Source organism: Nansenia antarctica (genome assembly GCF_963989245.1).
Source record: "Nansenia antarctica genome assembly, chromosome: 6".
NCBI classification, from domain to species: Eukaryota; Metazoa; Chordata; class Actinopteri; order Argentiniformes; family Microstomatidae; genus Nansenia; species Nansenia antarctica.
This window is the reverse complement of record NC_137676.1, coordinates 20288394-20312801: the sequence shown is the minus strand read 5'-3', so window position 1 is coordinate 20312801 and position 24408 is coordinate 20288394. Positions and strand designations below refer to the sequence as shown.

General features: G+C 46.1%; 1 protein-coding gene across 1 annotated transcript in view; it reads left to right on the top strand.

The window, feature by feature from the left end:
- LOC308160375 (phosphatidate phosphatase LPIN1-like) overlaps positions 1-22471 on the top strand; it is a gene marked incomplete at its 3' end in the record, with an annotated part of 28034 nt that extends 5563 nt beyond the window's left edge. Inside the window, 17 exon segments of the mRNA XM_080534290.1 lie at positions 1097-1180; positions 1348-1471; positions 2068-2434; positions 11636-11729; positions 12019-12145; positions 12147-12204; positions 12504-12597; positions 14251-14320; positions 16123-16215; positions 16656-16729; positions 18823-18958; positions 19254-19402; positions 19733-19819; positions 20731-20883; positions 21075-21189; positions 21932-22035; positions 22288-22471. Of these exon segments, the coding sequence (XP_080390416.1) occupies positions 1097-1180; positions 1348-1471; positions 2068-2434; positions 11636-11729; positions 12019-12145; positions 12147-12204; positions 12504-12597; positions 14251-14320; positions 16123-16215; positions 16656-16729; positions 18823-18958; positions 19254-19402; positions 19733-19819; positions 20731-20883; positions 21075-21189; positions 21932-22035; positions 22288-22471 (2113 nt within the window).
- Between the last annotated feature and the right edge of the window lie 1937 nt (positions 22472-24408).

The window sequence follows — 24408 nt, the reverse complement described above, 5'->3', positions numbered from 1 at the left end:
GGGGTGGAAGACAGGAGACAATTCTGCTTCTGATTTGGAGAGACAAAAGAAACAGGAAAAGGAGGGAGAGAGAGAGTATACAGCACAGTGAGCAACGAGCTGTCTGAACAGTAACAGGACTTGGGGCTGGCGTTCGGGGGTGGCCTAGGAAGATGCATCCCCAGGCCAGCCACAGCCTTGACACTCACTGATGAGACCAGAACCAGAACCACTCACACATATGGAAACTGTCGCAGCACCATGTATTCTACCACCAACACTGGAACTTGAAAAAGTGTTCTTGTAATTGGTGATGTGGCTTTGTCACCCGTGTGAGAAAGAGAGAGAGAGAGACTTGGCCTGTATTGCATGGTGCTGTGTTACACCCATGATGTTTTTCTGGGTTCTCTCTGGCCTGTATTGCATGGTGCTGTGTTACACCCATGATGTTTTTCTGGGTTCTCTCTGGCCTGTATTGCATGGTGCTGTGTTACACCCATGATGTTTTTCTGGGTTCTCTCTGGCCTGTATTGCATGGTGCTGTGTTACACCCATGATGTTTTTCTGGGTTCTCTCTGGCCTGTATTGCATGGTGCTGTGTTACACCCATGATGTTTTTCTGGGTTCTCTCTGGCCTGTATTGCATGGTGCTGTGTTACACCCATGATGTTTTTCTGGGTTCTCTCAGTATCAGTATGTGGGTCAGGGGTGTAAAGAGAGAGAGAGAGACTTGGCCTGTATTGCATGGTGCTGTGTTACACCCATGATGTTTTTCTGGGTTCTCTCAGTATCAGTATGTGGGTCAGGGGTGTAAAGAGGAACCCAGTGGCTGAACTGACCCCATAGCTAGCTTGTTGTTGCTGTGAAAGTCTGGTCTTTACATGTATTTCTATTTGTAGCTTTTTTTGGGTGGTAAATTACTCGCATCATTTGTGGGTGGGTGGGTGGGTCAGGTGTGTGTGTGTGTGTGTCTATAGTTATTTCAGGTAGACAATTGCCAAAGCTTTCAGTACAAGGGCTACAAACACAGAGCATCCAAAGCATGTATATTAGCATATATGTTTGTCGCTCACTGTGTGTGTGTGTGTGTGTGTGTCTGTGTGTGTCTGTGTTATAGGACAGGGGGCGGCCCCTCCAGCAGCTCGTTCAAACAGAGTGGTGTGTACGCACGCTCCGACGGAGACTGGACCCCTATACAGAGGTAAGGCACACACACACACACACACACCTATCGGTTCTGTTTTTTGTGAACAACTAATTCTGGAAAGCTTCTTCAACTTACCTGTTTATTCTCTTCCTCTCTCTGCCTGCCCCCTTCGCTCCTTCAATCTCTCTCTCGCTTTCTTTCTCTCCTTCCTTCCCTCCCAGTCCCAATGGTTCTCGCCCCACCACCCCCAAAAGTGACTCAGAGCTGTTGACCAAGCCCTCAGACTCAGCCAATCAGAACCCAGCCATGCTGTGGGCCTGGGGGGAGCTTCCACAGGCTGCCACGGTAACCAACCATAGACCAATGCCACTCGATGATGATTGTAGTTGTATATTATTATTATTGGTTATGATAATATGACATGATTATTATATTATGGGATATGATTTATGTATATGATATATATGTAAAAACTTGAGAAATTCTTGACGACCTGACTCAAAGCGTGTCGTCAAGGTGGCACCGCATGTGCCTCCACACGTTACGCAACACTTGACAACCCTAGTCGTCTATCTGTACAGTTGACAACCCTAGTCGTCTATCTGTACAGTTGACAACCTTAGTCGTCTATCTGTACAGTATAGTATAGTGGATAGTGTACATAGCCTTTATTTATGTAAACCAGCTCCTTCCCTTCTTGTGTTTTTTTTTCTTCTTTTTTTTCTTTCCTAACACCAGGGGAGCCACCCCTCCTAAATGTCGTTGTTTGGTACCTGTACTGTAGCAATGACAATAAAGACCATTCATTCACATGGTTTGAGAGGGTGCTCTGTCGCCCTCTTGGTGCTGGGAGATAGAATTACACGAGAAAAAAACAAGTCGCAGAGAGAGATACAGTTTGTGATATATCGGGTCATAACGGCCCTTCCTGCCTCCCTCAGCCTTCCTTCCTGCCCGTCAAGTCCGACCCCGCGGTGGCTGTGTGTCCCGTCTCCATCCCTGTATCGGAGAACACACACTTCCGAGTAATTCCCAGAAACATCACCTCGGAACGCCCGGAAGACTATTCCGGAACATCGATGCTCCGGCTCCTCATGTCGGAGACGGCAGCCAATGAGACGACAGTAGTACCAGTAGGGGAGGAGTCAGGACCCATGAGGCTGGATTCGGAGCCAATGGGAATGGAGACAGAGATGATGGGCGGAGATGCTGAACCAATGGGAGCAGCGGCAGCCCGTGTGATGTCAGAGGTGGAGGAGCACGCGCCACACCCACTCTGCAAGACAGACTCTCCGTCGAAGAGGAAAGGTAACTCTTTCTATCTGTATCCTCCCAAGACATTCTGCCTAATAAAATAATATAATACGTATAATAATATCATAAGTATAATAATAATAATAATAATAAGTATAATAATATAATAAGTATGCCATTTAACAGACGCTCTTTTCCAAATAGACTTACAATACAATCAGTTTTCACACATTTTTCGTAATAGTAATTGAACCTACAACCTTTAGAGTTTGATATTCATTCAGAAATCACATGAACTATTGAATGAATGAATGAATGAATGAAAGCTTTATTTCGAACATGTGTAAAAAGAAATAGTTATAACAACAAAAGACAAAACAAAAACAAGAAAAAACAAAACAAAACAAAAAACACTATTTACTTAACATGTCCGAAAAGGAGTAGGAAGAAGCATAAGCTTATTTAATCCTACCCCTTCTCCAATAATCAGAGATAATAATTTATAATCTGCAGTTGACTTCAATATATATTTTTATTTTTATTAAATCAAATGTATTTACATATTTACCAACAATAGAAGACAGATAATGTAAATAAACAAATAATCTGTGAAAACAACTGGTGACTATCAAAGCCTTTCTTCCTCCTCGTACCTGGTGAAAACCATGTTTTTATACCGCTTTTTGAACTGGGTCATGCTTGGACACCGCTTTAGCTCCACACTCAATCCGTTCCACAGCTTCACTCCACATATAGAAATACAAAAACGTTTTAACGTTGTACGTGCATAAATATGTTTTAAATTTAACTCCCCCCTCAAATTATAACTCCCATCTCTATCAATTTTTTTTAAAAATATTCCTAGGGAGTAGGTTGTTATTTGCTTTATACATTATTTGTGCTGTTAGAAGGTGGACCAGATCCGTGAATTTTAATGTTTTTGATTTTAAGAATAATGAATTTGTGTGATCTCTATAACCGGAATTATGAATTAACCTTATGGCTCTTTTTTGCAATATTAATAGTGATTGTAGTCTACATTTACAAGTGTTGCCCCAAACCTCCGCATAATAATTTAAATATGGTAAAAGCAGTGAGCAGTAGAGAGTGTGGAGTGATTTATGGTCCAGAACGTGTCTTGCCTTACTCAGTACTGAAATGCTTCTTGACAGTTTATTTCGGACATTTTTTATATGAGATGACCAGCTTATTCTATCATCAATTATCACACCAAGAAACTTAATTTCATGAACTCTTTCAATGTCCACACCATCTACCTGTATCTGTACTTGAGTATTCATTTTATAATTACCAAATAACATGTAGTTAGTTTTGCTTAGGTTTAATGATAATTTGTTTGTCAAACCATCTTTTTAATTTGCACATTTCTGAAGTAATCATCTCCATTAGCTCCTTTAAATTCCCCCCAGAACAAAAAATATTTGTATCATCTGCGAATAGTACTAATTTTAATGTTTTTGATACCTTGCAAATATCATTTATATAAAGAATAAACAGTTTCGGACCCAATACCGACCCTTGGGGGACGCCACAAGCAATGTCCAAGCATGACGACGAATACTCTCCCAACAAAATCCATTCCTTTATCAGCATTGATCCATGTTTCCGAGATGGCAATTATTTTGAATGGTTTTGTGAATTGATTTAAATATTCCTTGATGTAATTAAAGTTGGCATACAGGCTTCTGCTATTGAAATGGATTATTGATAATTTGCTGTCCGTTTTAATGGTCTGGTTGTACTGTTCATCTGTGTAGTAGCTGCAGTTGTCGTTGATGTTGTAGAAGAAATTATTCTCCGGATCTATGTCATTTTCCAAGTCTAGTAAAGTATGGTCCGTGTTATTGAAATGTTCTCAGTTCCAGTTCCTCATGATCAGTAATACTTTGAGTTATGTCATTAGTGTCTCCAGATGTAGATGAATGAGTCATGGTTGTGTGTTGTGTTGTGAATTCATACCTTACGTTTATGATGATCGTTAGTAATTGTCCAGTTCCTCGATGCTTCTGATGACCAATATTTTGGCTTGCTCCGGCGTTCCGTTTAGTTTGATGAAGATTTTGCAGTTTGTGGTCCAGGTTGTTAAATTCTGCCTAGTCCTATACTGTACTCTGACTAACAGAAATGACGATTAAAGCATTCTCTCAAGTTGCTTACACTTTTATTATAACTCCGTGTTGACATTCTACATCCAGCTCTCCACATGGCTGTGTCACACTCAACTTCGTCCGTGCAGAAACAAACCTTATGTTTTAATACAATCCTATTGTAACATCCCTTTTCTTTTACTGAACTAAAAGATCCTATTGTAACATCCCTTTTCTTTCACTGAACTAACAGGGAGCTAAACAGTGAACAGTGAACAACATAAAAATCTTTCAAAACCATTTCTTTTTCTCTCTTTTTTTTTTTCTTCTTCTCTCGAACACACTGTGCGCTACACAACTCAGCTCGCATAGTCCATGAGATATCCGGGTCTAGCAACTGCTCGACCCGATCTAGTGGTTACAGTCTGTTTGTCCCCTATGTCCCTGCCCGGAGTAGCAGTAGACTTTGGTGTGCTGTGGGTCTCTGGGCTCTGTGCCCCACCCGGAGTAGCAGTAGACTTTGGTGTGCTGTGGGTCTCTGGGCTCTGTGCCCCACTGGGCTCTGTGCCCCTGTCCCGTCTCAGGTGTCGTCGATTCCGTCGAAGGACAGCTCCGGTGTCCAGCTCCACTCTGTAGGATCTGTGGTCCACAGGCTGCACCACTGTCGCCTTTCTCCAGCTTGTGTGTGGTTCGAAGGGTTGAATTCTGACATGCTCTCCTGCTTTCAGCGTGTCCAAATCACTGGCTGTTCTGTCGTAGTACTTTGCTTGTCTCATTTGTCCTCGTCTCATCTGCTCTGGCGTTGTGCGTTTCACCTCCTGCTGCAGAAGACTATCCCTCGTTGGTAGCAGGGTTCTGGTCCTCCTACACATCAGTCTCTGAGCTGGGCTTGTATCTAGCCCTTGAGATGGAGTGTTGCGGTGATCCAACATAGCCAGGTATGGGTCCTCCCCTGCCACCTTGGCTTTCATCATGAGTCTCTTTGCCGTTTTGACCGCCGACTCGGCTTTCCCGTTGCTTTGAGGGTAGCCAGGGGATGACGTCCGGTGTTGAAATCCCCACAGCTGACTGAACCTATCGAACTCATGGGAAGAGTACTGTGGCCCATTATCTGAAACCACGACATCCGGGATCCCTTGACGAGCAAAGTGAGCCTTCAGCTTTCTTATCACTGTACTCGATTTTGTGTCAGGTAAATGGTCGACCTCCCAAAAGTTAGAATAGTAGTCAACCATCAGTAGGTAATCCATGTTGTTATGGGTAAACAAGTCTGTCCCCACCTTGGCCCATGGCCTGCTCGGCACCTCGTGTGAGTGCAGTGTCTCTTTCCGCTGCTTTGTGTCCATTGCTCTGCAGACGTCACACTTGGATATGGCTGTCCTGATCTGCTCGGTCATTCCTGGCCAGTAGACGTATTCTCTCGCCCGTCTGAGACAACCCTCTACTCCCAGGTGAGTAGAGTGTATGCGGCGAGTGATGTCGCTTTGTAGTGTGTCTGGAATCACAACTCTCTCTCCTCTGAAGACGATGTCGTCCTGAACACTCAGCTCTTCATGCACCGAGTGATAGTGTCTGATATCTATCGGTGTGTCTCTCTTATTCTTCGGCCATCCCTTCAGTATGATTTCACTTAACCTCTGTAGGGTGTCATCGTCTCGGGTCGCAGAGCGTATTGTGCTGAGTCTCGCCTCTGAGATTGGTACGTAGTCCACCATATTAACTGTCTCTATCTCAGCTTCCAATGACCCCGCGCCTGAGCTCTCAGGCAGGTACGCTCTGCTCAATGTATCTGCGAGCACCATGTCACGTCCGGGAACGTATGTCACCTCTATCTCATATGACTGAAACCGCAGCAACATCCTCTGCAGTCGCTTGGGTGCACTCAGCAGTGGCTTCCTGACGATGTTCTCCAGAGGCTTGTGGTCGCTCTGTACAGTCACTTTCCGGCCGTACGTGTACTGATGGAATTTTTCTGCGCCAAAGACGATGGCCAGACATTCTTTTTCAATTTGGGCGTAGCCCTTTTCTGTCTGAGTCAGCGCCCTGCTCGCAAACGCCACCGGTTTTCCACCTTGGGTCAGTGCTGCTCCGAGTCCCGTTTCTGACGCGTCACACTGCAGCGTAAGTTCCTGCTTGGGGTCATAGTACTTGAGTACTGGCGCTTTGGCTATCTTGTCCTTCAGCCTGCCGAATGCTTCCTCTTGCACATCTGTCCACTCCCATATGCTGTCTCTATGGGTGAGCTGTCTCAGTATCTCACAGTCGTCTGATAGGTGTTGGTAGAACTTAGCCAGGTAATTCACCATGCCGACTAGTCTCTGTATGCCTTTCACGTCTGTGGGCCTCGGCATGTCTCTCACTGCTCGAACCTTCTCAGCGTCGACTTTCAGCCCCTCTGCTGTCAGTACGTGTCCGATGTATGGTACCTCTTGCTGTCTCAATCTGAGCTTATCTGCATTCAGTTTTATGTTCCTCTCCCTGCATCTGGTGAGGAACTGTCTCAGTTTCCTGTCGTGGTCTTTGTCAGCCATCTCTTGTGTGTCCCCTTCTCCCGTGATGAGGATATCGTCTGCGATAATGTATATGCCTGGCAGCCCCTCCAGCGCCAGGGTCAGCTTCTGCTGGAATATCTCCGGAGCCGGACTTATCCCCATTGGCATCCTGAGCCACCTATATCTGCCAAATGGTGTGGCAAACGTTGTCAGATAGCTCGACTCCTCCTCCAGTTTCACATGCCAGAATCCATGTTTGACATCACAGACTGTAAACACCTTTGCTCTCGACAGGTCTGGGAGAACATCTTCTATGGTGGGCAGGGGAAAATGGCTGCGCTTTAGTGCCTTGTTGAGTGGTCGCGGGTCTATGCACACTCTTGTCTTTCCATTCGGCTTCTGCACCGTAACCAAACTACTAATCCAATCTGTGCTCTTTTCCACAGGAGTGATGATCTCTCTCTCTTGTAGATCTCTCAACTCTCCCTTGAGTGATGTCATCATAGCCACCGGAACTCGTCGTTTGGGGAGTTTAACTGGCTCCACCCTCTTGTCGATCTCGATTCGATACTCTCCGTCCAGGCAGCCGTCGCCTGTGAACACATCTCCATACTCCCTCTTTATTTGTTCCATAGTCAGTTCTCTCTCCGGTGTTGTTTCGTCCCTCACAATGCTGTCGATGGCTAGTATGTTCTCGTATTCCACTTTTATCAGCTTCATTGCTTCGCTCGCCTTCCTGCCAAGCAGTGGCAATTTGCAGTCCTCTTCTACTACTACAAACTCCAACTGGTACAGTTTATGGTTTCTTGGGTTCCTCACCTTAACCTTACATTTTCCCAGTGGGTGCAGCTTGGACTTGTTGTACATCACCAGCACTTTCTTTGTACTTTCTAGCTTTGTGTCTGGATTAAGCAGGTTAATCGGGATAACATTACATGTGGCCCCACAATCTATCTTGAACCTCACAAGCTCTCTGCCTACTAGGGGTGCAACGGTTCTCGGTTTTTTTACGGACGGTACGGTTTGCGTTCCACGGCTCAATTCACTAGTGAACCGTGACGGTTTTCGGTTTTCGTTTTTTTTTTTTTTTACCTTTATTTTACCAGGAAGTCACATTGAGATTATAACCTCTTTTACAAGAGAGACCTGGCCAAGACAGGGTCAAAATAGTAGCTTAAAAAAACAGTTCAGATAACAAGACAGGACATAAGACAGTGGCAACAATACAATAGACAAACAATGGTAGGGGTATTTACAAGGTGATTAAAACATTGAGAAGTCTAACCAAAGCAGGTACAGCGAGCGGTGACCACATCCTTTAATCTACGCTTTAAGATACTTATGGAAATAAGGGCCTCTAATTTAAAAGTAGTCTGTAGGTCATTCCAAGACCAAGGGCCATAATAAGACAAGCTTGCCCTTCCAACATTGTTCATGATAAGTGGCACCTTGTATTGTAGCCATCTACGAGACCTGAGACCCGAGCCACTCGGTATAGGGATGAACTTCAGGCCCAGATAATTCGGTAAGAAGCCAGAGATGATTTTAAACACAAGAGTGTACCAGTGTTGGAGCCTTCTGACAGAAAGAGATGGCCATCCAACCAGACTATACAGTGTACAGTGATGGGTCCTGAAGGCACTATTGGTGATGTATCTTAGAACCGAATGATACAGGGGGTCTAGCTTGGATAAAGTGGACAGAGAAGCAAACCTATATACTGTATCACCATAATCCAATTGTGAAAGGAAAAGGGCGGAGACAAGACGTTTTCTGGAAGCCAAGGAAAAGCAAGATTTAAATCTATACAGGAAGCCCACTGTACGCTTAAGCTTTATGGCGAGAAGATCAATTTGGCCGCGTTCGTAAATTAGCTCTGAGAGCGCCGGAGCGTCCACGTGAATGCCTCGAACGCGGCCTTTGGTCAGAGGTCGAGTTGGTCTGGAACGTTTGTTTCTGAACCGAACCGTACCGAAAACCGTGACCCAAAATACCGAACCGTACCGAACCGTGGGCCAACTGAACCGTTGCACCCCTACTGCCTACTAGCATTCCTGCAAACAGCTGGCTGTGCCTGGCCTTGTCATTTCGGTCTTCAGTAGTCTGTCTCCCTCTTGTGGTGATACTCATGACGTTCTCATATTCCTCTTCACTATCCTGGTCAGTCATCTGGTGCACTTTCCGTGTTCTTTTGTCATATTTTTTCTCTTTCTCCAGTTTGGATTTACATTTAACTGCAAAGTGATTTTCTTTACCACATTTCTTGCAGCTCTTTCCGTAGGCTGGACATTTTGCCTTGCTCCTTTCATGTGTCATCCCACAGAACTTGCATGACACTGTATCCAACTCCTGCCCTTCTGCCTGTTTCATCATGTGTACCTCCTCCACGCTATTCCCTGAGAGGGTTTTGCTGTTTTCACGAGACAACTCTGTGGCCCTGCACATGCGTAGACATTTTTCCAGTGTTAACTTCTCTTCTCTTAGCAGCCTCTCTTTCAGGGCTGCATCGTTGCCAGCACATACTATTCTGTCACGTATGAGCGAGTCCTTTATTTCTCCAAAGTTACATGTACTGGCTAACACTTTGAGATCAGTAACATACGAGTCAATGCCTTCTTTCTGACCTTGATTTCTCGTGAAAAAACGATATCTTTCTACTGTCTCGTTCACTTTGGGATTGCAATGTTCATCAAATGCGGTGATCAAGTCCAACAGTTTCCTCCTAGCCGAAGTGCTGTCACTCATCAACGTTTCACAGAGCTCCCTACCCGCCTCTCCAATGAGGTAGTAGAACAGCTTCACACTCACCTTTTCGGTCGCATCTGGCATAGAAAGTTCCAAGTAGAGTGTAAACTCCTCCTTCCACGATTTCCACGTCTTCGCCAGGTTTCCAGAGTCCAAGCATAGCGTCTGTGGAGGTCTCAGTCCTTCCATCTTTTCCGCTTTTACTGGAATCACTTCTGCGGGAGTTTCTTCTCCCCCTCTGTCCATCCGCGTTATTGCTAACCAGCTAGTTAGCTCCGATGGTAGGCTATTCCTCACTGTAGCAAAGTTCGGTTTTCTCACGTCAGGAACGTGTCCACCTCGCTGTCACCATGTTAAATTCTGCCTAGTCCTATACTGTACTCTGACTAACAGAAATGACGATTAAAGCATTCTCTCAAGTTGCTTACACTTTTATTATAACTCCGTGTTGACATTCTACATCCAGCTCTCCACATGGCTGTGTCACACTCAACTTCGTCCGTGCAGAAACAAACCTTATGTTTTAATACAATCCTATTGTAACACAGGTATTTTGAATTTTACCCTGTTTTCTCAAGTAACGTGCTTTTCTGGCGATGTCGCCGTTTCGTTTTGTCAGATGTTCGTTTATGAAGACGTTTGTTCCTTTCAGCTTCTTTCCTTGTTTTAACAGTGCAGTTTTGTATTTTCTGTTGGTGAATCTCATGATGATGATTGCCGGATTGTCGCCGTCGTTTCTCCGGGGCAGAGGGTGGCATGCCTCGATGTTGTCACAGTTCACTTCAATCCCCTTGGACTGGAGAAAGGTAGCTACCTGTTGCTCCGCGGAGCTGACATCCTGCTCGCCGGGCTCCCCCCCGTTGTCAGCGGTCACCGCCCGAGCGTATGACCGGGGTTTGATGCGGATCCCAGTCACAATCACATCGTTCATCCTGGTGTACTGCTCCAGATCCGCCACTCTGTTCTCCAGGTGCACCAGACGCAGGTCTTTCTCAGCGTTCTGGAGGCGGAGAGCCTTCACCTCCTCCACCAGGTCCAAGATGGCTTTCTGCTGCAGTTTGACAGTGGAAATCTCCTCTGTCAAGAAATCCAGTGACTTCTTGATTTCATCGCCTTCTTCGGTTGTCAGTGCCTTCTTAGGACCCATGGTTTAGGACAAAATAAACAACAAGCAAAACAACTCTTCAAACCTCCCGCTCCTCTGCTCCTCCGTCCACTCGCGTCACCGCGTCACTGCGTTGTGACACTATTGCCGTTGTACTCAGATTCTTATAAACTTTTCAGTGACGTGTTCAAGACAGTTTTTGCATTTAAGCTATTCTTAGGAGTGTCAGAGCAAAGGAGGTGAATAATTATGGACTCAAGACATATCCGATTTTCATTTTTTATTCATTTGTGATTTAAAATAATTAATAATTGTCATTTTGACATTATGGGGTGTTTTTGTGTAGATCAGGGACCAAAGAAATCTAATAAATATGTTTAAAAGTCAGGTGGTAACACAAGAAAATATGGAAAGAGTACAGAGTGGGTGAATACTTACTGAAGGCACTATATAACTCTTATGGTAATGCACTGAATTAATAGGATATGTTTTTTGTGGTTTTTGGCTGATACTCTTTTTATGTCTATTGGCCTCAGGTCTTATAGGCTGTTTATTATAGTTTCATGGGTGTAGCTTAGTCTAGATACTGTGTGTATGTATGTATGTGTGTGTGTGTGTGTGTGTGTGTGTGTGTGTGTGTGTGTGTGTGTGTGTGTGTGTGTGTGTGTGGGTGTGGGTGTGGGTGTGTGGGTGTGGGTGTGTGTGTGCATGTGCGAGTGTGTGGTGCGTGCATGTGTGCATGCATGTGTGTGTGTGAGACCATTTCTTTGGCCTTATCTTTACTGAGCGACTGTTTATCACGTAGACAAGCGGAGCCGCCATCTTGGGTCAGATGGCATCTACCTGGATGACATCACAGAACTGGAGCCTGAAGTCGCAGCACTGTACTTCCCTAAGAGGTAAGTTGCTCTGTATCTCTCTCTTCTCTCTCTCTCTCTCTCTCTGTCTCTATCTCTCTCTCTCACTCTCTGTCTCTCTCTATGTTTCTGTCTCTCTCTCTCACTCTCTCTTTCACTCTCTGTCTCTCACTCTGTCTCTCTCTCACACACACACACACACACACACATACACACACACCTACCAACTGTCAAACTCAATAATCCAGCCCTCTCTCTCTCTCTCTCTCTCTCTCTCTCTCTCTCTCTCTCTCTCTCTCTCTCTCTCTCTCTCTCTCTCTCTCTCTCTCAGTGACAGTGGTGGCGTGATGCGGGCCTGCTCTGACCCCGGCTCCCGCAGTGCCAACCTCTCCCCCCAGTCAGTGAGCTCTGGGGGGGACAGTGGGGTGGACAGCTACTGCGACCACATGGGAGACCTGCCCCTCTATCGCCATCTCCTTGTGTGGAGGACTCACTGACAACAGGGAAATCACTAAAGGCAAGCCACTCGTGTTCCCCCTTTCACCAGACCGTGTCACATATGTCACATATATATGGTGTCTTTTCCTTACATAAGGAGTCTTTAGACAAAGGACACACTTTAGTTCTGTTTATATGGGCACTGTCACTAACCAAAAAATGGTTTCATGTAATTGAGGGAGCTCACAGTGTGTGTGTGTGTGTGTGTGTGTGTGTGTGTGTGTGTGTCTGTGAGTGTGCGTGCGTGTGTGTGTGTGTGTGTCTGTGTGTGTGTGTGTGTGTGTGTGCGTGTGCGTGCGTGTGCGCGTGTCCATATAGAACAGTTCCAGGAGAAGACTATCTCCTACCAGCAGTTTGCAGAGAACCCTTCCATCATTGACGACCCTAACCTGGTGGTCAAGATCGGCTCCAAGTACGTCATTCATCTCCGTCATTCATCTCCCATGTGTCCTAGCTTCCCTACAGCCCTTCTTGAGATCCCGGGGCGACACCAAACTATCCGAAAACGGATAAAACCGTATACGTATGAAATCACTATCCAAACAATCTAAACACTGAACAATACAACCTAGCAGCTTGATACAAAACCTATTTTCTAAGTGTCTAAATTGAAAGTTCAAAAACTGCCAAAACGCATGAAACCAGACCCTTGTCACCCTGGTTGTCCATCCAGGATGACTCCCAGAGAAACCTATGGCTCAATCCGTAATTAGCAAATAGCAACGTTTGGTGTGGCGTCGTCAGAGACTGAGGGCCCTATTATGCACTTCATAAGTCTTAAGCAATAAGACGAGGCGGTAGATCTAAACTTAAGACGTGGAGGCGTGGTCAAGGCCACTTTGCTATTATGCGTGCGGTAGTGGGCGCCTAAGACCCGGCGCTAAGCCCAGAAATTAGTCATGGGTGTGTTTTGGGCGTCTTCTCAATCAACCCAATCAGCGTGCCAGGTGCCATTCCCTTTAAGAACCGGCTGCGTTAAGTCATAAGCGCTATGCTATTATGCAGTTCATAGGCGCTAGACTTCATGCACGTTTTGAAACACGAGCGCGCCTCCGCGGTTTGCGCATGCGCGCCGACCGTCTAGCGCCTAAGAACTTTTCAAACCACTTCTTAGCGCTAGGCGCAAAGTCAGATCGCATAATAGCAGGGGCGCCTAGCGCACTTCATTAACATATGAACACTCCCACAATGAGTAATATATGCACGGGAGTCTTACGTCTTATGTCTGTGGGCGCCTAGCGACACCTGCATAATAGCAGTAGCACGTATGAAGCGCATAATAAGGGTGGCGGTAGGTCTTAACCTGGCGGTGCGTCTTAATTAAGACTTAAGACGGCAAGTTAAGAAGTGCATAATAGGGCCCTGAATCTCTTATATTTCTGGAATATCACTCTGGTATTACTACCAAAGTGTAATTTGGTAGTAACTTTCAGTCTCTGCCTAAACCAAATGTCCCTGTGATGATTAAGATGATAAAAAACATGAACCATACATCCTGTAAAATGTTTATGTGATAATATTACACACCATTTAGCTGACATTTTTATCCATTAGTTACTTACATTACAGTGAGTAGTACATACATTTTTCAGTATACATGGTCCCAGTAAGAATTGAACCCACAACCCAAGCGTTGTTAGCACTACCACCTGAGACACTATGCAGTGGCATTACTGAATCCATGGCTGTCTATGGATGCCTATCCATCAATCCATCAATCAAGTTTATTTGTATACCGTTTTTTACATAGACAAATGCCGTAAAGTGCTTCACAACAAAACACTACTAAACAATATAAACAATAAATACAATACAAACAATAGGATCCAGCACCAAACCATAGCCCCCCTCAGGAGTAAGCGAAGGACAAAAACTCCACAGAGGGGAGAAATATACAGGGCACGGTGGCAAGGAAAAACTCCCTAAACCATGAGAGGAACCAGACTCCCCTGGCTCCCTTGTGAGGCTGGGTGTTTCACCTGTGAGGCTGGGTGTTTCACCTGTGAGGCTGGGTGTATCACCTGTGAGGCTGGGTGTTTCACCTGGGGTGGGTTTGTTATTGCAGGTACTACAACTGGACCACTGCTGCCCCTCTCATGCTGGCCATGCAAGCCTTCCAGAAGCCTCTGCCAAAGGTACCTTAATAAACACTCACACACACACACACACACAAGTGCGTACCCACTGCACTCATACACACACACACAAGCGCGTACACACTGCGCACACACACACACACACACACGCACACACACACACACACACACACACACACACACACACACACACAAGCGTATAGACACTGCGCGCACACACACACACACACACACACACACGCACACACACAAGTGCGTACACACTGCGCACACACACATAGTCACACACACACAGGCGCGCAGACACACAGATACATACAGCGCGCGCACACGTAGCACAAGCACGCACAAACTGCACACATAGTTACAGTCACACACACACACACAATCACACACAGAAACAGACACACACAGACACACAGACACACACACACACACACAGTCAGATTAGAGGTGAGTGGTAATACAGGGCCACACTATACTGCACACATCAGTTTGTCCTCTATATTATAAGTCTGTATGCGTACTACTCCCCCTGCTGGCTGCAAGTGTGTCTCGTCACCATCCCCAGTTCCTGTGTGTGTGTGTCCCATATCTTCTCATCTATGCTATACATTGTTTCACTGCTGATGTATATTTGCATGTATAATAATGTCATTACGTAAAACACATGTTATAAGTTGTTAATACAAGAATATTCACACTTTGAGAACGTACGACCACTACATTGCTTTGTTTTATATAGTATGCTAGTGTGGATGTAAGTATGCAACGTTAGCCTTTCCTCAACTGTGAGGAACGCTAGTCCTAGTGTCCTCTCCTCCGTCCTGTCGGGGGATAGTGAGGGGGACTGATGATCGGAAGGTCATGAGTTTGAATCCTGCCTGGAATACCACCACTAGTGTGCCCTTGAGTAAGGCATTTAGCCCTAAATTACTTCAGGGAAAATGTAATCTCTAATTGTAAATCGCTTTGGATTAAAAGCATCTGCTAAATTGTAAATTAATCCTCCACCCGCTTCGTCCCCCAAAAGCGTTGGAGGAGAATATCTAAAAGGAGGAACCCTAGATCTCCTCCTCCGATGTGTTGTCAGTAGGACAGCGAGTGCAGGACGGAGGAGACAACGTGAGGAGCCGTGTTCCTCAGGCTCTGAGCTCCCTGTCCCCTGTGTGTTTCAACGATTGAAGTCCCCATTTGAAATGGCGACAAATCCCTACTTCTGTTCCCCCCTATCACCTGGTCCTACGGAAGAAACACGCTAGTAAACCTGTCTCTTCCCCTCTGTTCTCTCCTCTGGTTTTATCACACCATCTCCCCACTCCTCCACCTGCCCATCCATCCGTCTCTCCCTCCTTCTGTTCACCCTCCCCCGCCCCCCTCCCCCATCCCCAGTATTCTTGCCTTAGTTATGTGTACTCAGCTATGGAGTTCCTCCTCTGTTGTCTGAGCGGTGTGTTTGGATACAGGCCTGTATGTCAGCAAGCCCTCTCTCTCTATCACTCTCTCCATTCATCTCTTTTCCTCTGCCTTCCTTCCTTTCTGTTTGCCAACAATCTCTCTCTCTCTCTCTCTCTGTCTCTCTATCTGTGTCTGTACTTTGTTTTCTTCCCTTTATATCTCTCTGACTCTCTCTCTCCCCCTCTCCTCGACCCCCTGCTCTTCCTCTGCTACATACTCCCCCTCGGTTACATCATCCGCCAATTCTTTCCACCAATCATAGGTCTGCTGTTGTTGTTGTTTTATCCTTCGTCGTCTCGTTAATTTCTGCTCTTTCCGTTCCGTCCTTAAGTGTGTTTTTGTTGTTGTTGTGGTTGTTGTTGTTGTTTTGCGTTGTGCCCCAGGCCACGGTGGAGAACATCATGAAGGAGAAGATGCCAAAGAAAGGAGGCCGCTGGTGGTTCTCGTGGCGTGGCCGGAACAGCAACGCCAAGTCGGTACGTTGGCCACTCTGGCTGCCATGGTTTTGTTGTTGTTGTTGTTGTTGTTGTTTTTTTCCGGTTTCGATAACGGTGAAAGTACAACACAACCGTGTTTTCCAGGTCGGTTCTATTTCAGTTCAGTTTGGTCAATTGGTCTGCAAGTCGGCAGCCGATTTAATGTTCAGACTTTTCTTTCGAAATATGTACATTTTGTAACATTTCAGCTTTGTTCAAAATCAATGACACTCGCTAGTCAACTAACACAGCTTGTTTTGTGAGCCTGCTAACAGTGTAGATAATTAGGTAGCAGTGGGGATTACTCACCGAATCCATTGCATTGCAGTATTTTGGCTTGACTAGCAAGTTTGTGTTGTGATTTTCAACAAGGTTGAAAAGTATTTCTCTGTTTCAAAATAAAAGTCTGAACATTTTGTTTGGTTGCTGACTTCTTCTAGGACTCTCCGTCTGAGCACGGGGCCTGTGGGAGCACCGAGGAGCCTGGGAACATGGGTCATGGAAACATGAACAGGTACAGAGAAACATCACCTCCCCTCCCTTCCCCTACGTTCCCCTCCCCTCCTCTCCTCTCCCCTCCCCTCCCTTCCCCTACATTCCCCTCCCTTCCCCTCCCCTCCCTCTTCCCCTCCCCTCCCCTCCCTCTTCCCCAGTGCGGATTCTACTCCTTTTAATTGTATTTTGTTCCGTCGCCAGCACCTCGCCCAAGTTTTCTGCGGTGTGCGTTCTCTTCTTTTCCAAATGGACGCATACTGGGAAATCATATAAAGACATAGGATTGATAGAAGCAGTATGGTGGTGCCTACTGGGAAATGTGCAGCCAAAGGCTCAAGTCTTTCCTTGATTCCTTGTGTCCTTCACCCTCGCCTCCTTCTCAAAACACATTGGAGGAGAGGGTCCGAGACCCCTCCCCTCTGACCTCCGTTTTTGAGACGGAAGTGGGGAAGAGACTAAGATTCAACCCACTCTTGACCAGCCAATCTCTCCAACTTCCGCCCCATCTCCAACCTATCATTCTTCTCCAAAACCCTAGAGCACACTGTCGCTGTCCAACTTCATTCCCACCTCCAGTCCAACAACCTGTATGAACCCCTTCAGTCTGGTTTCCATTCCACAGCACCGAAACAGTCCTGGTCAAAGTCAATAATAATTTACTAATCTCTGCAGATTCAGGTGCCCTCAACATCCTGATTCTACTAGACCTGAGCGCAACCTTTGACACAGTGTCTTCCATCCTCCTTCAAAGGCTGCGCCAACTGGGTGTTGAGGGCACCGCACTGGACTGGCTCTTACCTCACCAACAGACAACAGTTCATCTTCCTCTTCGGTCACACCTCCACCTCCTCCTCTGTCACACAGGGGGTCCCCCAAGGCTCAGTCCTCGGCCCCCTGCTCTTCCTCTATTACATACTCCCCGTCATCATCACATCATCCGCCAATTCAACCTGGACTTCCACTGTTACGCTGACGACACCCAGATCTACATCAGCACAAAATCCAGCCAGAACCCACTCCTCAGTCACATTGAAAATTGCATATCTGCAATAAAAACCTGGCTAACCCACAACTTCCTCAAACTCAACAGTGACAAGATGGAACTCATTCTCATTGGCACCAAATCCACACTCAATAAAACCGGACCCATCACACTCACCATTGTAGACACTACCATCAGCCCCTCCCCCTGGCTCGCAACCTTGGCTTCATCCTGGACTCCACCCTCTGATTTGATCCCCACGTCAGCTCCATCATCAAGACCTACTTCCACCTCCGAAATATTGCCAAAATTAGACACTGCCTCTCCCTCCCTGCTGCTGAATCCCTCATCCACGCCTTCATCTCCTCCCGCCTTGACTATTGCAACTCCCTACTCACCGGCATCACCTCCCGCTCCCTCCATATACTTCAGATGGTTCAAAACTCAGCCACCCGCCTGCTCTCAAACACCCGGACCCGCAACCACATCACTCCTGTCCTCCACTCTCTCCACTGGCTCCCCATCAAAGAACATATCAAATTCAAAGTACTCCTCCTCACCTACAAAGCCCTCCATAGCCTGGCCCCCCCTTACCTGACTGACCTCCTTCTCCCCCATCGCCCTACCCGTACCCTCCGATCCTCATCCACTGTTCCCCTTACTGTCCCACCCTCGAATCTCAAACGCTTCGGAGACCGTGCTTTTTCACGAGCTACACCCTGCCTCTGGAATTCTCTCCCTCAGCCACTCAGAGACTCACCCTCTCTCTCCACTTTTAAATCCCACCTCAAAACCTACCTGTTCTCCCATGCATACAACCTTCCCTACCCTTAACCATCTCCCCTAACCCTGCCACCCCCCCCCCCCCCCCCCCCCCCGGACATTGCTGTGTTAATTGTTCCCTATGCCTGTTCGTTAACTCTGTGTTCTATGTGCTCATGTTATCTGTTGCTTGTTGTTTCTGTGTTTTCAGTTTTTTCCCATATTGTCAGCGTCTTTGAGCCCCGGAAAAGCGCTATATAAATATAATGAATTATTATTATTATTATTATTATCATTATCATTATTATTATTAACCTGTCTCCTTGACGACGGGTTCGTTCAACCTGACCTTTATGGCCGTTCCCCAGGCTGAAGGACGAGTCCTCCTCCAGTGACGAGGACCACAGAGAAGCCCTCCCCTCCTCCTCTGTCCAATCAGAGCCTCCACTCACCCCGGGGGGCGTGTCCTACAAGAAGACGCTCCGCCTCAACTCGGAGCAGCTGGTGAGTGTGAACCACGACGCTGCGGTTTAACCGTGGTTCACCACACGAACGCCGACTGCGAGCGAGTCCTTCTCGCCCGACCTCAGTAGCTCAGCTACAGTAGGCTTCGTGGTCAATCTAAAAAACAACACAACACGTAAACACATTTAGACCAACAATAGTATGTCTGTATGACCGTTGTTGACCTCCCTCTTTTCCCTCTCTTTTCCTCTTCCTTCTCTCTACCTTGACTTCCCCCCTCTTTCCTCCTCCTTTCTCTCCCTCCTCCTCCTCTTCTATACCCCCCACCCAACAGATGTCCCTCCAGTTGAAGGACGGCCCCAACAATGTGGTGTTCAGTGTGACCACCCAGTACCAGGGCACCTGTCGCTGCCAGGGCACTATCTACCTGTGGAGCTGGGACGACAACATCGTCATCTCCGACATTGACGGCACCATCACCAGGTCCGTGTGTGAGTGTGAGTGTGAGTGTGAGTGTGAGTGTGAGTGTGAGTGTGTGTGTGTGTGTGTGTGTGTGTGTGTGCGTGTGCGTGTGCGTGTGTGAGAGTGGATGTGTAGTGAAGCTGGTCCGGGGACCAAGCTTGTGTAACCTAAAGAAATGGATTACCTCCTAGTGGGTTTGCTCACGTGTGTGTGTGTGTGTGTGTGTGTGTGTGTGTGTGTGTGTGTTGACATCTCAGGCTTCAATATCTCCATGAGTGTGTGTGTGTGTGTGTGTGCACGGCTGTCTCTTATAATGTTGTTCCTGAAATGCTCCCGTCTGTCTTTCTACAGGTCTGACACACTGGGGCACATCTTGCCCACGCTGGGCAAAGACTGGACCCATCAGGGCATCGCCCACCTCTACCACAAAGTCAGCCAGTAAGAAGCTTTAGACTGACATTATCTAAACTGTCGCATGAATTAGACAACAGCTAAAGCAATAGCTAATGTATCTATCTATCTATTTATCTATCTGTCTATCTATCTATCTATCTATCTTTCTATCTATCTATCTATCTATCTATCTATCTATCTATCTAATGCCATCACTTCTGGATCTAACAGAGATGGTTGTAAGCTAGTTACGTAGTTACAGTATAGAGTTGGCTAGGAATAGAGTATAAATCCATAGATGCATAAAGCCATGTGTAGCCGCCAATTCCACCTTGTGAATGAAAACAGTAATAGTCCGGGTTGGATAATCACGCACCCCACGCTTTCCTTGTATGTTGTATAACATTTAAAATATTTATTGTCCGAAAAGTAATCCAATGCATTCAAACGAAACGAAAAGTCATAAAGCCAACGGTAAAGTATGTGATTACAGAAAAGAGTGGTCGTGGTCGTGGTCAAAAATAATGTTGTTGCCAGTCTAACCTATTTCCATCCCCCCAGGTGCTGCTAATTGACTCCATAAATACACCTGGGCCCATCCTGTCACCTCACCACGTGACACTCAATTACGACTAAAAAATTAATAATTCTATAACCAAAAACATAACGCTATTCATTACATACAGTAAATAACCAAAAACATAAAATAAACATTAATCATGAAATATACATATAACTCAAAACATTAAACACAAATCATCCAAAATAAAAGACCAAAGTAAAATTGGCCATAACACCATGTCTAAAGCTCCCAATATCCCTCTCTCTCTCTGTCTCTCCCTCCCTCTCCCCTTCCCCCTCTCTCTTTATCTCTCCCCCCTCTCTCTCTCTCTGTTCGCCCACCCCCCCCCCTCTCTCTCTCTGTCCGCCCCCCCCCCCCTCTCTCTCTCTGTCAGGAATGGCTACAAGTTCCTGTACTGTTCAGCGAGGGCCATCGGCATGGCTGATATGACCCGGGGTTACTTGCACTGGGTCAACGAGAGAGGAACCATGCTGCCTATGGGCCCTGTCCTCCTCAGTCCTAGCAGTCTCTTCTCTGCCCTGCACAGGTGAGACGCACACACACACACACACACACACACACACACACACACATTGCCTCACCTCACCTCACACACACACAGGCACACATTGCCTCACTTCAGACACACAAACATACACACATACATTGCCTCACACCCCTCAACACAATATTTTTGGTCCGTGTGTGTGTGTGCGTGTGTGTGTGTGTTCTTGACAGGGAGGTGATAGAGAAAAAGCCAGAGAGGTTCAAGGTGGAGTGTCTGACGGACATCAAGAACCTGTTCTACCCGAACACACAGCCCTTCTATGCCGCCTTCGGCAACAGACCCACGGTGGGCATAGCACACACTGACGCATGCATAGCACACACTGACGCATGCATAGCACACACTGACGCATGCATAGCACACACTGACGCATGCATAGCACACACTGACATATGCATAGCACACACTGACGCATGCATAGCACACACTGACGCATGCATAGCACACACTGACGTATGCATAGCACACACTGATGCATGCATAGCACACACTGACGCATGCACAGCACACACTGACGCATGCACAGCACACACTGACATATGCATAGCACACACTGACGCATGCACAGCACACACTGACGCATGCACAGCACACACTGATGCATGCACAGCACACACTGATGCATGCAGAGCACACACTGACGCATGCACAGCACACACATGCACGGTACACACTGACGCATGCACAACACACACTGACGCATGCACAGCACAGCAAGCATTCACAGCATACATGCACAGCACTCACTGACACATGCATAGCATGCACTGACGCATTCACAGCACACACTGACGCATGCAGAGCATGCACTGACGCTTGCACAGCCCACACAGACGCATGCATAGCACGCACTGACACACTGACACATGCACAGCACACACTAATGCATACACTCACAATTGTACACCTTATAATCAGATGGTTCACAGTTGTTTAAATAGCCACTACTAACTTGAGAACCACTGATTTACAATATGAATTCTGAAATGCTAATGGTTGGTGTTATTGTTGTTGTGTGTGTCTATAGGACGTGTTCTCGTATAAGGAGGTGGGGGTGCCTCTGAACAGAATCTTCACGGTGAACCCCAAAGGAGAGCTGGTACAGGAGCACGCCAAGACCAACGTGTCATCGTGAGTACTCCATATTTGGCCTTGTGTGGTCCATGATGATGAAAATATCAACGTCAAAATGTAATGTTGTTAAAATGCTCAACGGGCTAACCTCTCCTCTCGTCCCCTTTTCTCCTCTCCCCCCCTCTACTCCACTTCTTCCCTTCTCTCTTCCTCTCCTCTCCTCCCTCTGCTCCCCTCCTCTCCTCTTCCTCCTTTTCCTTTCCTCCCCTCCCCTCCTCACCTCCTCCTCTCCTCCCCTCCCCTCCACAGTTACGTGCGTCTGGGTGAGGTGGTGGACCACGTCTTCCCGTTGATGATGCGGGCCAACTCCTCCGACTTCCCCTGCTCGGACACCTACAGCCAGTTCACCTACTGGAGAGAACCACTCCCTCTGGTGGAGAGCCACGGAACTACACCACCACAGAACGGCAGCAGCCACAACAGCAGCAGCTGACTATCAGTAACGCTGAGCAACTCATAGGCCCTAGCCACACTAGTCTTGTCAGAAAATGGCCAAAAACATGATTGCTGTGACTAGTGTGTCACTATTTGCTTTGATCTGTAGAATTCGGGCGTGACGGCTGAAGCCGCATAGCAACTCAACAACGCTTCTTCGTTTTCTAATTGGCTACAATTAGACTTTCCAATACAGACTTTCCAACTGGACACATACAGACTCTTGTCATCTCCGGTATACGACAGTACAACGACTAGTGTGGCCAGGCCCTTAAACGACTCTGGATAGAAGATGCCCAGAGGCACAGATCGAGGATCAGTTTCCTCTCCGTATAACTGAACCTGAAACCATTACCTGAAACCATATTGTGAAATACAATACTAACATTGGATCAGTGTTTAGGAGCAGCTTCCTCCCATTCGGAGCACTGCGGATGGTTGCTGTACTGAACTGTACTGTACGCCTACATACTGTACCACGCACAAGCATACACATAAGAGCACTTTTCAAAAACATTTAAGAATGGCGTTGGCTTGTCTAGTGACTATAAGCCTCCTGTAGGCCATCTGAAATGGGTATATGAAGCCAGAAAGTGTTTATTTTTGCAGCTGTTTATTTTTGTGATTTTAGGATTCTGACTTTCTCAAGCGAACTGTTATAGAGCTACGTACAATATACAGCACTCGCAAGTAGATAAGAGGGATTTTTATTTTATTTTAATTAGCACATTATTGCACTGGTGGCAGTTAACAAGTCACTTATATGATTGTGCCAAATTACCAATTATCTGTGTAAAAGATAGAAACATTGTATTCATTGCTGGTTCATAGTCTATGTCTATGATATATCTCTACACCTCTCTAAAGAGACTGATACAACTTGTTAGATCAATCAACTTGGAATAACAGTATATTTCTAAGAAAAATAATGTATGTTACAGTGTATTTGTATAATTCGAGCAAATTAAGTTACTGTACAGTATATCTACCAAGAAAAATATCAATACTGTATCGAAACATGAACAATGTTTCCCCTGACTGCAGGCAAGCACAATAGTACTCTACGGTTACAGCTTAAAGTGTGAGAGCTCACATGGCCTTCATTAGAATATCCTGTGTTTAATTTATTATTATTGGCAATTTGACATTTTTGACGGTTATATTAGTTTCGGAAGTCACAATCTCTTGATGTGAAGATTTACTGTTAATTGGTAAATGCCTCAAAATAATATGTATTATTTATTTTCGTTATTGACCATTGAAGATGTGTAATTGTGTTACAATTATGAAATTATCGATAGTATACACACATACACAATTTGTGTATGTGTGTATACTATCGATAATTTCATAATTATCATAGTGCTGCTGCATCAAGTGTAGAAGTGTAGTAGAAATCGGAGCTCATTGTAATGCAAACACTTCGTGCCATGCTTTTACAACGAGCCCGTCGTCTGTTCTACCTTCCACTGTGTTGCATATCAGTACCTTCCACTGTGTTGCATATCGTTATTCAAACCATTGAACATGCCTTTCGTTGACCTTATACTGAAGCCAAATCTACCTTCAATTATGTGACCTTACCACTTCATCAGACACAGTTAATGTATGTATTGATATTGTCCCCTTCTTCCATCATTTTATTGTTTTACATGATTCATTGATTGCACTGGGTCTGTCTCTGGGTGAAAGGTTACGCAGAGAAAGAAAAAAAGTCTTCTAATTTGTATAAATGGGCACGGGTCTGAGTTTCCGCGTTAAGAGGATTAATCAGGATATTTGAAGGAGGTTGTTAGTTAGAGCAATAGATTATGTAGCAAGAATAAGGACAATATTCCACCGGCATTTCTCCCACCGATGCAGCAGGATACTACGATACCACAGAGTTCGAGTCACAGGACATCATTGTCATCATTGATTGCAGGGTAGCAATGT